The following is a 15,264-nucleotide window of genomic DNA, read 5'->3' as shown; positions in this document are numbered from 1 at the left end:
ATGGGAGAGACAGGCCTTAGACAATCCTTTGTTCCTTTAAATTAAGAGTATGGTGATTATTGAGGGAAATGGCCAACTATGCCATTTGATAGGCAAATTGGCTATTTATGCATCTTATTGTAATCATCAAAATTTTTGAAAGTTGAAAAGTAAGTAAAAATGTTTCCAATATAGCAAATAAGTAAAATTTCTCTTTAAAACAGCTTTATAATGTCCACATTGAATGCTCTAATGGGAGTGCAAGTGCTCATGATCTTAATGTATGCTGTTAGGGATTTGATCCTCTCCACCCACCCCCCACCCCCCCGAATTCATGTCGAAATCCTAACCATCAAAGGTGATGGTATTAGAGGTGGGACCTTTAGGAGGTGCTTGAGTTATCAGGGTAGAAGCTTCATGAATAGGATTAGTGCTTTAAAATAGGTGCTCTGGAGACACCCCTGGCCCCTCCCACCATGTTTGGACACAGTGAGAAGGCAATGGCTATGGACCAGGAAGGGTGCCCTCATCAGAACGTGACTGTGCTGGCACCTTGGCCTTGGACATTCCAGCCTCCAGAACTGTAAGAAATAAACTTTTGTTCATAAGCTGCCCAGTCTATGGCGTTTTGGTGTAGCAGCCTGAACATAGACTAAGACACTTAGTTACTTTTGAAGGTAACCTTATTCGGGAAAGGGGTCACTGCAGATGTAATTCGTTTAGTTAAGTTGAGGTCATTAGGGTGACCTAATCCAGTAGGACCTATGTCCTTATCAGAAGGGGAGATTTAGACACAGAGACAGACACACGTTGGGGAAGATGAAGTGAAGACACAGGGAGAGTACGGCCATCTGCAAGCCAAGGGGAGAGGCCTGAAACAGATCTTTCCGTCACAACCCTTAGAAGAAAGCAAACCAGCTGATACCTTGACTTTGAGCTTCTAGCCTCCAAAACCATGCGAAAGTAAAGTTCTGTTGTTTAAGCTACTCAGTGGTACTGTGTTACAGCAGCCGTAGCAAATGAATACACATACTTCCTGGGCGGTTCTTCCTACCAGTCCCCAAACCTGTATGGGGCGATGAGGGAGCCCACCAGCTCTCACACTGAATGATTGGGACTGACCCATGAACTGAAACTTCTGAACTTTTCCCTTGGTGTCACTTTCAGTATTATTCTTTCCCAAAAACTTAGGCAGCGGATGAAGTAGCAGTCTCCTCTCAATTTTCCCTGCTTTTATAACCAGCCTAGTTTCCAGAGCTACACTACGACAGAGCCAACACTGACAGTGCTTGCCAGACCTTCAGCTCCCCCGGAGTTCAGCCTTGGGTGATTCCTGTGTCCTTGAGGAAAATTAGTAGGTGAGGTCTGATTCCATCCAGGCCAGTGGTCCTCTGTTGCGGTGAGAGCAGGACTGAAGCAGCCGCGCTTACAAAGGCAGTTCCCACAGCTGTGACGGCCTCTCCAAAGTAGCGTGTTCCTCCTCACACCAACTCTGACTCATCCACAGAAGTGAAAGGGGCAAAGAAAATGCACTTTTTATTAACAAACATATATATATATATTTTTTTTAATCAAATATATACATATATATATATTTTTTTTTCCTTTTCAGCCAGTACGGGCTACTCTGTCGTCTTTGAAGATGTTAGATGTGGGCAAGTGGCCAATTTTCTCCCTTTGCTCTGAAGAAGAACTGCAGTTAGTTCGTCAGGCCTGCGTCTTCGGCAGCGCTGGCAACGAAGTTTTATACACTACAGTGAATGACGAGGTGATGTGGACCAAAATGCTCAGCCACTTACATTTTCAGTAATGGATTTGCAGAATTGAAGATCTTGGGGGAACTGAGGAATTAAGGAAGGAATTAAGGTTTTAAAAAAAAAAGCCATGGAGAGTAGATTCTTACCTACTAAATAATGAAGCAGTTTTCCTTTAGGGGAACTGTGCCTCCTTGAATGGGATCACAGGTTTGTCAGAACTAGAGCTGCGTGACCTAACAGTGGCTTCTCCCACAGGTTTTTGTGCTTGGCACAAACTGCTGTGGCTGTTTGGGATTAGGTGATGTCCAGAGCACCATCGAACCTCGGAGACTGGACTCGTTAAGTGGCAAAAAAATCGCCTGCCTCAGCTACGGGAGTGGCCCGCATGTTGTCCTTGCAACAACAGGTAACCTAGGAGCACGGTGTAGAGTTCTAACCGTTGCTTTATCTGTTGAGAAACAGGACTAGGACCACACCTTACATCGAGAACATACTTTTTGATTGGGCAAGGCTTTTCGGCTGTCCCCTGTGAACCTGACTATGCTTCAGACGACATGAAATATGAACGTGTCTGAATATCAAAAGAAGATAATGTAGCACATGGTAGCAGTTACTGGCACTTTGAGTGTAAGAATGACAATGCTATAAGCCAAGTAAACCGCTTTTGTTTATACTTTATAAGTGAGATTATTTTGCCTTAGTAATGCTGAACTCACTCTGGACTTTTTGAACTTGACATTCTCGAGCTATGAACAGAGAGATTAAAGCTAGCTTTGGAGATCTTCCCTGACTCTTAGCGTTCTGTGGTTCTGACGTTAAACAGTGGCTGATGGCTGCAGTTGGTATTAGTAGTATAAGGAATTAAATATTCTCATGGCTCTTCCACGTATTCAGACTGATGAGACATTACAATTATAACTTGAGTTTTTCTTAAGCTGGGTACTCATTAGTATTATTTACATTGAAAATAAATTTTATAAATACTCTTGTATATTTATTTCACATTTAAAACATAAGTTTTAGGGATTTTTGGTTGCCAGTAGTATCAGACCACTTCTACACTGAAAACAGATAAAAATTCTAGGTACAATATTTAAAATTTTTTTTTTCATAAAAGCATCAGAACACTGATCAGGCAGAAAGGAATTATCAGACCATATTTAAGAGAAAGTATGAATTTAAGAGGGAAGAGGGGACCTTGAAGCTAATTTTGCCTTTAAGGCGTCTGCGTATGCACTTAACAGAGTTGTGGTTTGATGTACTCATGAAATGAAGGGGTCACAAGTCAAAGACCTCACATTAGGCTGAATATCAAAGGGCTACACTCAGGGCAAGGCTAAGGAAGTTCTCCCATCTCTCAGGAATCAACAGAAAAGTTCCTTGGCTCTGAGCAAAGCAGGGAGAAACAGAAAGAAAGAAAACCTCTCCCTGAGAGGTTATAACCATGAATTTGTATTCCAGTTCCCATCAGATTCATGGTCCATACTCTCAAGCCTTGGAATTTATCAGAGAGGTACCTTTAAGTGGCTTAAAGACATGAGAGAAGTTAATGCAGATCCTTTCTAGAGGAAAGCACCTTCATCCCAGGCTCGGGGAAGTGTAATGCTATTGAAAAATAATTGTTCCATGCAATTAATAGCACATAGTCAAAAATAACCAAGGAAACAAGGATCCGTGAATGAGAACCAGCAAAAAACATAGCAAAAACTGGCTACTAAATATCAGATATTAAAATTATTAGACACCAGTTATAAGATGGCTGTATTCATTGTGTTTGAAGGATTAAGGAATGAACTTGAGGTTACTTGGAGAGATCATAGAAGATTTGAAAGAGAACCAAATAAAGTAATTATCAAAATGAAAAACTCAGTGGACAAGTTTTGCAGCAGTTTGGACACAGCAAAAGAGAAAATTATTAGATTGGAAAATAGAAGAAATTATCTAGAATGTCACACAAAGAGACAATAGGTAGAAAATACAGATGAAAGAAGTATATACTGTGTTGTTCCACTTATTTAAAGTTTAAAACCAGGAAAGACTAAATTCTGTTATTCAGAGTGTATATGTGGGGGCTTTTGGGGTGATTATAAGATATTTCTTGAGTGGAAGTAAATGGATGTGCTTTGTAATTATTTACAAAACTGCATATTTTATGAATTTTTATGAATGTGTATTATACTGTACAATAAGTAATATTACAAAGGTTTAAAAAACTAACTTGGTGATTATTTCATAGATAAGGAAATTAAGGTCCAGAGACATTAAATGACCTTACAATCTTTTGACTTTTCAATCTAATGTTTTTTCCATTACTATTAGCTGCCTTTTCTCTGTTATTTATTAAAAACCTATCTTGCAGCTATTATAATTGCCTGCATTTAAATTTCATCTTGTTGCTTTGAGGTGGAATGTAGTTTAACTTTCCAAATGTCTTCCTTTTCTAGAATGATTTTGATGAGAATAGGGAAGTTGATTAGCTTTTGCATGTGAAGTTTCAGTTTCCATTTGTGGAAGTGTGCTATATGTATTTTCCCATAATGAATTAGATATTTTGAAATCTGGTTGTGTTTCTTTTTATTTCAGAAGGAGAAGTCTTTACCTGGGGTCATAATGCTTACAGCCAGCTGGGCAACGGGACAACTAATCATGGTTTAGTGCCCTGTCATATATCTACTAATTTGTCAAACAAACAAGTTACTGAAGTTGCCTGTGGGTCTTACCATTCTTTGGTGCTAACATCTGATGGAGAGGTGAGAATAGTCAGCATAAATCTCATTGATCGTTAGACAGATTCCTGTAGCAGCCCTGGAAATACAATCATTTGATTAAAATAACCACCTACCTCAAATTTAGTCTTCCTCTTGTTAGCAATTCATAGTCATGGTCTTTACTTGGTGAAGTGTACCTGTATGTAGTAAGGTTTTCTATAACTGCAACATTTAAAAAGACGTATTATTACTTCTGTATTGCTATACTCAAGGGGATTATTGGCAAAAAGAAAAATCCCCAAATGCTGGAAAATATGACTGAGGCCAAGTAGATACTTTTATAAGGATTATATGATATTTGATAGTAATTTTTACTGTTTGTGTAGATAATGCCAGTAACCTAATTTTACAAAGTAACACATTTTGTTAGAATTCTCTGAAAACCTTTTTGCCCGTGTTGTGAGGATTTATGAATATCAAGCACTTTGAGGGCAAAGATGAAGCGCTCCAAGTGCCAATAGAGACACTATACATATTAGTGTGTTTCATTTATTGATCTCTTCTGCCAAATAGGTGTTTGCCTGGGGTTATAATAACTCCGGGCAGATAGGGTCTGGATCAACAGCTAATCAGCCGATCCCTCGAAGAGTCACTGGCTGCTTACAGAATAAAGTGGTCGTGAACATCGCCTGTGGGCAGATGTGCTCCATGGCAGTGGTGGACACTGGGGAGGTAAGAACGTTATTTCATATGTTGCTTAAAAAAACCTCTCTGCCTTATCAGTGTCAGACCAACATGCACGTTTCTCACAACAGAGACCTTGATTGCGTTTTGTCTCATCTTTTGTGGGCATTGAGTCTCTCATTTTCTCTCAGGTCTTCGTCTGGGGTTATAATGGGAATGGGCAGCTGGGACTTGGCAGCGGCGGCAACCAGCCAACCCCCTGCAGAATAGCAGCTTTGCAAGGCATTCGTGTCCAGCGGGTACGCCCACTTTTGGTTTCTATGTGCTTGTTTTTAAGTCTACAGTGTAAAGATATCAGTGTACTGAAAACACAGTTTTCTTAGTGGGATGAAAAGTTAGCTGCTTGGATATCTTGACTGAAGTAAAGTTAAAGCTCTCTTTCCATGAATTAAGTTGTAGATGTTTATCAGAAAATTTATATTTCCAGGGCACTCTCATAATAGCTGTTGGAATGTAAATTGTTACCATCTTTTCTAAGGAAACTTTGGCCATATGCATCAGGAGTCTTAAAAATATTCATACCTTTTGATCTGGAATTCTACTCTTAGGGTATTATCCTAAGAAAGCAAAGAGAAAGTGACCAACAGAATTAGTGAAGATAAAGAAAAAAAAAAAGAAAAATGAATAACAAATAATAGATGAAGTATAATTTATCTAATCAAACATAAAGTTAATGGTTAAATAAGTTACAGTAAACTTATAAGGACAGAAATGATGCTTAAAAAGGTTTTTAATGGTAGGGAAATAGTGCTATATGTGATGTTAAGTAAAAAGAAAGACACAGGAGTACTTTTACAATATGATTTTTTTTAAGTTATCAGTGCATATCTCTATAAATAGAAAAAAATCCTGATCTTGAGATTACTTTCATAATTATACTTTTCAATATTTTTTTCACATTGAACTTTCTTATTTAAAAAAAGTTTTACTTTTATAATTAAAAAAAGAAAATAATTCTTAAAAAATAAAAGTGCCTATTTCTTATTCGCTTCACACCCCTTGATCTCTGCGAGCATAATGAATGCTAAATTAAAGCTGAATGAACTGGCCTCCTGTCACTGAGGGGCTCCTGTTGGTCTCACTGCACTGTTCACCACACATGGGACCTAAGCTAGCTCTAGGGGGATACTGGTTAAATTTATGCTTACCTCTCTGGGCTGCCTCTTCCTCTTTCTTTCCTTTCTTCCTTCCTTCTGTTTTTTTTTTTAAAGTTTTGATTCTTAACCTATCTTGTGAAAGCACATTTCCTTTTATCTGCAGGCCTGAGTAGATTTGGCTTTTCTCTTTCCAGGTTGCCTGTGGCTACGCACACACATTAGTATTAACAGATGAAGGTCAAGTGTATGCTTGGGGCGCAAATTCCTATGGCCAGTTGGGCACTGGCAATAAAAGTAACCAGTCCTACCCTACTCCTATCGTTGTGGAAAAGGACAGGTAATATGTGGATTTTCAAAATAACTTCAGTTTTTTTTTTTACTGATTAAACAAAACTTAGACATGGTACAGAATTGTGGGCTATTTACTGCTAGTATTCAAGAATATTCTTGAACAAGAGCACTCATTCCTTTTTGAAATTGGCTTAATGAATCGTTGGGGAGGTTGAGTGTGTGTTAAATGTTCTATTTCCACATACCCGTATTTCACCTATACCTCCAGCAGCTACTCCACACCAGCTGCAATGACTAAACCTCCAGCAGCTCTTCCGCACTGTTCTTCTTGCTCAGAAATGATCTTTCCCCTCATTCTCGTTGTCTTCTATTTTATAGTCTTAAGAGGAAGATGATGAAACAGCAATGAAAATGAAGAACCAAATGGTCATTTTCAGCCCTCTTGATTTTCATTTGAGGATTATGAACCTGGCTACTTTTATTGAACCTACATTAAATTGGTTAACAAACCTTCCCCCACCCCCAGATCTTACAGTAAGACCCTGGACCCCTAAGAATTAGGGAGGAGGAAAGATAATGAAATGGCCAGGCCATTTTCGGTTCTTTTAAAGGTAGTTCAGAGCTACTCAGTAAAAAGAGAAGACGATCTTGAGGCCTTGAATGGTCACAAAAATGCCTCCGGCTAGCCAGTCCAGTCAGTGGGGACATTTAGTATTTAGACAAAACAGCAAAGAAGTGTTAAAGGATCAAACAGAGGTAACATGTAAAAACAAGCTGTCTGTATGGCATTTTACCATTTTTCTGGTGCTGCCACATTTAACATAAACTTGAACTCATCTGTCCTTGAACTCACAGAACCCACTGCCATCCGGCCACCAGCAACCCACCCCACGTTGTGCTCCTGGTCCCGGCCGTCCCAGCATGAGTGCCGGGTTTTCTGACTCTGGTCACGCTGGGCCACACAAGCTGTAGTGGGGAAAGCAAGAGAGGCAGAGAAACAGGGCCCAGAAGTTATGTGAGTGTCAGGTCCTTACCTGGCACTTGGGAGTTAGCATTGCTTTTTGTCTTTTTAAAAAACTTCATAACTTAAAAAATTATTTTTAAATTAGATCTGTAAAACAAGTGGAAACAGCTAAATACTTGTACACTTGATGTTGTCCACGTAAACGTGATTTGGGCTACAAGTATCAAAGATGAGTGTTTTGCATGCGATGTTCCTGCTTTCTCAGTCTTCCATGCTTGAATTTCACATGGTAACTTCTGAGCTTGCAGGCCCCATCACACGAACAAGGCGAGGGAGGAACCTGTGAGTCTGCTGGGACTTGTCCTGCACCTGCCCGCCCTTTTCAGTGACTGACACTTTGCAGACACGTTATGACTTCTCTCTCAGGAACTCCTGACTCCTGGGGCCCATTACGGGGAAGCTTAGCTGGAGAGAGAATGGGATGGAACTTGGGGCGGGGTGGATCGTCAGGTCTTGGTTACCTGTTCACAGAAGTTGAAAGTGCAAATCTGCCTGCATTGGATTATTTGCTCAAACAACAATGCAAGGGAAACCTGATTAAACATTTTTCTCATAGAGGTCTATTTATGATGAAGGATGCTAACACGTGTTAGCAATTTATGTTCACACAGAAGTGATTTTAATAATTAAAGTGCCTCTCCAACCCAGTTATTCCCAATCTTTCTGAATTCTCAGTACTTTGATTTACCAGCATTTGTGTCTTTATTCTTAAAGTGCCATAAAAGCATGTTTTAAGTTCAATTGATTTAAAACTAACTCTGCCTTGCATTTTTGTGAATCCTGTGGCCTCTTGTGGTTATTAATAGTGTTGGCCTCTTACAGAAGCAAGATTGGGAATCACTGCTCTGAATCTTATTGCCACGATTTCTTCTCCACTATTCTGCTTCCTCACGGAGTAGCTTTTCCCCCTTGTTTTCTGTTTTGCATCTTCTCACTCTCTGCTATTTTGTTTCTAGTACTTTTCAGCCATTAAGCTGTGGGGTTGTCGCGGGTCATTTGGTCGACGTGATAAAACCTGTTCATGATGAACGCATAGTAAATTTTTTCCCCATTAAGAATAGCTACAAAATAAAGTGGGAAGGAAATACGCCAGACATCCTGACAGTAAAGGTTAGCTCAGTTTATAGTCAGCGTCTGTTACATGTATGACCGGAAAATCTGAGCTTCAGAATTTGCTTCTTGGTATGAATCAGATTTAAGGACAGATGACCTGAGGCAAAGGCAAGGCGCCTGCCTTGGCAGATGCTTGAGTCCCAAGCCGAGACCTGAAGGTTGCCTCTAAACTTTCTCCGCTCTCCTTCCTGTAGCAGCTGCTGCGGTCAGCCACGCCCGTGCCCCACCCCTGCCTTTCCGTGTGGCGCTAGGTGCTCCAGGTAAACACCCCAGGCCGTGCTCAGGGGGGGCCAGCCTTCCTAGCTTTTCTGCATCCTAACCCCTGGCTGTGGAAGCAGTGTTCCCGCCTCCTGTAATGGCAAAGGCTGCTCCCCTCTCCTGGAGGTTAATGGGTAAATGTTTCAGAAGTGAATGTAGGAACGAGGTTATCCTGATTTTCTGGTGTTGGGTAGTTTAGCACAGGAGGCTATGATTGTGCTCCAGTCAGTTAACATTTCTTATAGAACATTATCAGGGAAAAGAGAGGCTGTCACTGTCAGTGGTCTCCCAAAGTGTACAAAAGGTACTCAAAAAATCCAAAAGTCCTTGCCTAGTAGGTCGCTGTGGAAGTGCTTAGATATGTTAAGAACAAGAGCGGTTAATGAATGTTTATCTGAACACTGTTGGGCTGTTCCAACCTCCCCTGCCTCCGGAGAATACCAGATTGCTTATAGCTAAAGCGGGTGAAATGTAGAAGGCCCTTTCTTCTTTAATTATGTGCTTCGCGCTCTGTGTTGAGCCCCGTCCTGCCATCAGACCTGCACTGCGGCCCCCGCTCGGCACTGCTGGCTGGTGTTTTCTTAGACTCCCGCTCGGGCCATGTCCGACTCCTCTCCCTCCTCCCAGTGATACCTGTGGCCACCCTGATTCTTTCTTGGCCTCGTGGCCTCGTGGCTCGGACGTGACATCTGCACTCCTTTCAGCCTTCCCCAGCTCGCTTTCTAGACTGTTCCATCTCTTCCTTCAGTCTTATCTTGCACACAATTGCCAGATTAATCTAAGAACACCATTTTCATTACTTCCTGGCCCTGTTTACAGAGCTGTTTCCCATTTGTCACATGAGCTCAAATCCACACTCAGTCTTGAATTTAAGACCAACGCCACTGTTCCTAGTGAACCTCATGCTCTCTGCTCCCCAAGGCGCCTCTCTGCTGCAGTTGGTCCTCTTGGTGTTGTACCCTGTCTGGTCTTGCTGGTTCCGTCCTGTGCTCATTCCACATTTGCACATGCTTTTCTCTCTGCCTCAGATGCTCTTACTCCACTTCTTTGACAAACCCAAAGCCAGCGTGGCCCAGGTTCTGAAATACTCCCCGAGGAGTCCCCAGGGAAGATGTTCCTTTACTCACCAGAGCACTGTAGTAGTCACTGCCATATTCTGATGGTTATTTGGACTTGGTTTGTAATTTCACAGATGTGTGACTTCCCTCTTCAGCTAAATCGTGAGCTCCTCAGGGCAGGCCCCAGGTTCCTGCAGCTGGTAAACATTTTCATCACAGGAAGAAACTGCTTTTGAATGTTCGCTGTGCTACGTCTCTTATTTCATTTACTTTTCACCACAAGCCTGTGAGATGATGGCTTTTTTGTATTCTGCTCCCCCCCTGCCTTTTTTTTTAAAGATGATAAAACAGATGATGAGTTTGAGTAACTTGCCTCTATGGGTTACTGGCTGACTCCCAGCCCATGAGTAGTAGTAGTAATAATGGGAAGAGACCTGTACTGTTATGGTGCAATTTGTGCACCATGCATTGTGCTTGGTGCTTAACATTCTGTCATTACATTCTCATGTGCTAGCCTTGCAGTGCGACGAAACTGAGGCTCCTGGAGGCTGAGGGACTTGTGCGCAGTCACACAGCCTAGTAACAGGGCTGTGATCCAGACCTGGGTCTGCTGGACTCCAAGCCCAGACCCTCTCCTGCGGGATGTCAGAGCCTCTTCTCTAGTACTCTTGGGTTCTCAAGAGCTGAGAGCTGCCCTCTGATAAATCAGTGAAATTATTTGAGCCACACGTGAAAACAATGTATCTCAGCCTCCTGAGGCAAGCCACCACAGCAGCCTCCAGGTAGTATGAGGACCAGCTCCCTCCACGAATGGGAAACGTCTAATTTAAACAGGTCATGGAGGAATATCTCCACCCTTCAGTTGCTAGCCTTGGTCAGTGGGGCCTTATCCAACCTTCAGCTGCTCTGTGTTATTTAGTCAATAAAATGACCTACAGATTGTCTTTAGTAAGACACTATATTGGGTGCTTAGGGAGAGAGAAATAAGTCAGGGAGCTGGCCTGCCAGGAACCTGTAATCTAGCTGAATAGGTGAGACATAACACTTGAAAAGATGAACAGGGCCAGGTAGGAGAGGTGAGGACAGGATGTGCTGCAAGAGATCGCGTACGGTGGGGTTGTTTGATATGGGCCTTGAGAGGATTTCTAAGGCAGAGAGAAAGGAAGAGCATTCCTGAACAAGGACTTTGTGCATAGTGACACTGAGGCGCAGTGAGGACATCTGTTTGCTGGAACATAGGATGTGTGGACAAAGGTGACTCGAAAGAAAGCTGGACATAGATAGAAGCCAAATTAAGGGAGGCCTTAAGGTCACGTGTCTGGATTTTATCTTATGGGATGTCAATAAAGATTTGAAAGTAGTGATGAGAATGGTGTTTCCAGAGGATTATTAACCTGCTAGCATTGTGCAGTTTGGGTCAGAAGAGAGAGAAATTCTAAGGCAGGGAGACCTAGGAGGCTGTTACATTAGTTGAGATATTGGATGTCCCTGACCAGGCTGTGACAAATGGGAGACATTACAAAAAAGAATTTCTGTTACTTGTCAACTGGATGTTCTGAAAAAAGCAGTAAGTGAGGAGGGAGAAGTCAGAGATGACCCTGAAATTCTAAGCCCGAGTCACTGAGGAGGCTGGTGCCCATGGTCTGCTGTGGCAAAATCAAGATGGCGACCTCAGTTGGGGTAAAATAGTTTACTGTCATCTTTGAATCTGTGTAGTGACTTATTCTTAGAGAAAATAATTATTTTCAAATCAATAAGTCAGTGTTTTCCATTAGGAAGTATTCTGAGAACTACTTGCCTGTCAATCATGAACTTTTGAACTGGGGTCTAACATATGGTTGATCCCAGAAAACTACTCCTTTGGGTTCCAGGTAGTACAGCTCAGTGAGTCAGAACCACTGTATTTACTGTTTGCAGTGTGAGTTGGGGTGACCCACAGCATGCTCCACTGAACCCTAAAATTGGTGATGTTTTAATGAAAAGATTTATTGACCCTGGGTCACGATAGCCCCAATTTTTTTGATCTACTTCAATAAGTAATGCTTTAAGAAAAAAATTTAATCATCTTTTTGTTTTGTTTTGTTTTTGGTCCCTACTCTCTTGGATTGCACTTGAGTTTCAAAACAGGACGGTACATATTCTAGGCCTACTGGCTAGAAGTGGTACCAGGCAGATCTTCATGATGTAAAAGTGCCAGTGAAAGGGCTTAAATGTAAAGAACTGTTTGGTGCCTGAAAACGTAGAAGCTTAGGTGTCTAAGTCTTGTTTTGTTGTTGTTTTTTTAAAATCAGTTAAACCTAAGGGAAGAAAAATCAACTTGTTTCTTCTCCCTGTTCACCGTGTTTACTTGGTGTGTGTTTGTGAACCTAGAATTATAGAGATTGCGGCCTGCCACTCTGCCCACACGTCTGCCGCCAAGACGCAGGGAGGGCACGTGTACATGTGGGGCCAGTGCCGGGGCCAGTCGGTGACCCTGCCCCACCTCACCCACTTCTCCTGCACCGACGACGTGTTCGCCTGCTTCGCCACGCCTGCCGTCACGTGGCGCCTCCTGTCCGTGGGTGAGCTGATCGCTGTCCATTTGGGTGATGGCCTGAGAACTAGGAGAAGCCTGGTGCTTTTATTTCGATAGTAAGGACTATGTTAAGTGCAGTATCAGATAATTTATTTCCCTCTGATGGACTCCTGTGAGAGGGAACTAATTTGATTGATTCATTTTTCAAGAAAGTGTCAGAAACCAGCACCTTATACTAAATGAAAAGTAGTTTTGATTGCTTTTTACTGTGATTGGGAAACTATATCTTTTATTTTTAGCAAGTGTATTTGCTCACACATTCAAAAAATTTTGTTTAGTAAGGTGGTTTGGGACTTCAGTTGTTTCGCCAGGTTTACAAGCAGATGTGTGAGAGGTTCTTACACTTAATGGTGGCTGCAGCCAGAATCCGTATGTGGGGAAGAAGCACGGTTGATTGGTTATTTGGGGGACCTGGTGTTTTCACGAGTGTCAGCAGAGCCGTGCTGTATACCGGCCGGCATGTGCGTTAGAAAACATGGGTGTTGCTCCCTTAGAACCCGACGACCACCTCACAGTGGCTGAGTCCCTGAAGAGGGAATTTGACAACCCCAACACCGCAGACCTGAAGTTTCTGGTGGATGGAAAGTACATTTATGCACATAAAGTCCTTCTCAAAATTAGGTAAGGAATTACTTATTTTGAGAGTTGAAATAAATATGTTTATTATTTTCTAGTTCCAAGGAACTATATTAGGCACTTCCAGTGATTGTGATTGCCCTTGTGAGTGGCCAGTGCAGTGGGGGAAACACAGGGTACATGAAACAAGAAGTAACAGAGGCCATTGCAATGAGTGGGGAGTGGCTCAGGGCCGACCTACTGTCGGCTTCCTTAGAGACTTTACAGATGGCCTGTCCACCTTGGCACCAGGGGGCCGCCACCAGTGGGGAGCGTGTTTTGAGCACTTCAGGGACCACTTGGATGTACGTGAACTTCTGTGCTAGGAGCTGAGTTTGGCCCACGACAGTCACTCTCCTTAATCAGCTATGGGACACCGAATGTTTAGCTGCTTGGAAAAGAGAGGAGCAACAGGGCTGAGGTAGAGCTAACAGGGATTTTTAAAAATCACATTTATTGATGTATTTAAAATGCTCAGTTTGAGGAGTTTTGACATTGGTATACTCTTGTGAAACCACTGCCCCAAATCAGGACACAGAACGTTTCCGTCGCTCCTCAGAGATCCCTCAGGCCCCCACCCCAGGCCAGCACTGATGTTCTTTCTGTCACTGTAGAATGGTCAGCATTTTCTAGAAGCTTATGTAAATGGAATTCACAGTATGTATTCTTTACTGCCTGGCTTCTTAACTTAATGATTTTGAGATTCATTTTGTTGTTGTGTAACAGATACTGAAATCCTGCTGCAATGAATCACAAACTCAATAGGGCATTTTAGTCTCCAGCTCACCTCTTAGTAAGGTCGGGCTGTGCGGCACTCATTCACCCTCGCTGTAGCCCGTGACCCCGCATAGAAGCGCAGGGAGGTTAGGGCTTGCTAGAGCTGCTGTAGCAGAGTTCGGCGGACGGGTTGGTTTCAACAGCAGAAATTTATTCTCTCAAGGTTCTGGAGGCTAGAAGTTCAAGATTAGAGTGTTCGCAGGATGGGTTCTTTGTGAGAGATCTGAGGAAGAATCTGTTCATGCCTCTGTCCCAGCTTCTGGTGGCATGCTGGCCATCTTTGGCGTCCCTTGGCTGGTGGCAGCATAACTCCGGTCTTCACATGGCATTCACTCCAAATTCCTCCTTTTCATAAGGACACTGGTCAGGTTGGATTAGGGACCACCCTCTTTTAACTTGATTACCTCTGTAAAGACTCTTTTTCCAAATACTATTATATTCCGAGGTTAGGACTTCAACATGTGAATTTTGGAGATACAGTTCGACCCATAACAGGAGGTGAAGAAACAAAATTACTCAGTTATTAAAAGTAAACCCACCCGATTTCTGTAAATGCTGTTCTGTGGACATGGTGTGGGAGGGCCCCTGGGAGGCCGGGCAGGGGAGGCAGCCGCCCCACAGCAGGTGAGCGTTTGCAGCCTCGTGTAGTCAACAGGCGTTTGCAGCCGTCCAGGCAGCAGAGGAAGTGAGAGGCCCAGGCCAGGACGTGAAGGTGTGCAGTGCTGGGTTTTTCCTTCCTTCTCTTCAGCTGTTTCCTCTTTAACCCCCTGAGCACGTGCTCCTCGGGTGGTCATCTGCTGTTGCCTAGAAGCTGGGACCTGACACACTTCTTTCTTCCTCCAGGTGTGAGCATTTTCGTTCTTCGTTGGACGACAGTGAGGATGAGATTGTAGAAATGAGTGAATTTTCGTATCCTGTTTACCGAGCCTTCCTGGAGTACCTGTACACGGACAGCATCAGCCTGTCCCCCGAGGAGGCAGTAGGTAATTGCCACCAGACTTGACCAAGAGATTGGCCTAGAAGTGGCTTCTGTAGCACCTCAAGGAAGTCGCTGTGAGGGGAATCACAGTGGTGGTTCTTTTTTTGTGTGCTGAACCCATCTCCTTCCCTTTGTTCCTACTTCATACAGAGGTTGACTGGAAAGATAAACAAGGGATGGGTGATTATCACACCACCTGCAGAGCGGGTGCCATTCTCCCTTGATTACTCGATGCTGTACGAGACTTTTTAGCTACCTCACTCACTGCCCTCAAGATATTTGCATTATA

The 15,264-nt window shown here is 42.8% G+C and overlaps 1 protein-coding gene across 20 annotated transcripts in view; it reads left to right on the top strand.

Moving 5' to 3' along the window:
* The window catches only part of RCBTB2 (RCC1 and BTB domain containing protein 2), a 125,722-nt gene that overhangs the window by 68,076 nt on the left and 42,382 nt on the right, over nucleotides 1-15,264 (top strand). For 18 of the 20 annotated variants that reach the window (XR_010383622.1, XR_010383621.1, XR_010383620.1 and 15 more), the window contains 10 exons: nucleotides 1,592-1,747; nucleotides 1,992-2,142; nucleotides 4,320-4,486; nucleotides 5,018-5,176; nucleotides 5,320-5,427; nucleotides 6,480-6,622; nucleotides 8,908-8,973; nucleotides 12,400-12,590; nucleotides 13,099-13,225; nucleotides 14,840-14,979. Coding sequence is in view for 15 of the 20 variants with exons in the window: in XM_064493169.1 (XP_064349239.1) it covers nucleotides 1,592-1,747; nucleotides 1,992-2,142; nucleotides 4,320-4,486; nucleotides 5,018-5,176; nucleotides 5,320-5,427; nucleotides 6,480-6,622; nucleotides 8,908-8,973; nucleotides 12,400-12,590; nucleotides 13,099-13,225; nucleotides 14,840-14,979 (1,408 nt within the window). In the remaining 5 variants the exon portion in view is untranslated. Of the gene's footprint in view, nucleotides 1-346; nucleotides 1,338-1,591; nucleotides 1,748-1,991; nucleotides 2,143-4,319; nucleotides 4,487-5,017; nucleotides 5,177-5,319; nucleotides 5,428-6,479; nucleotides 6,623-8,907; nucleotides 8,974-12,399; nucleotides 12,591-13,098; nucleotides 13,226-14,839; nucleotides 14,980-15,264 lie in introns of those variants that run through there. The other 2 variants (XM_064493172.1, XM_031466450.2) reach the window with 2 other exon arrangements.

This window comes from Camelus dromedarius, chromosome 13 (assembly GCF_036321535.1).
Source record: "Camelus dromedarius isolate mCamDro1 chromosome 13, mCamDro1.pat, whole genome shotgun sequence".
NCBI lineage: Eukaryota > Metazoa > Chordata > Mammalia > Artiodactyla > Camelidae > Camelus > Camelus dromedarius.
Note: the sequence above shows the minus strand (reverse complement) of the source record. Positions and strands in the feature narration are given on the sequence as shown.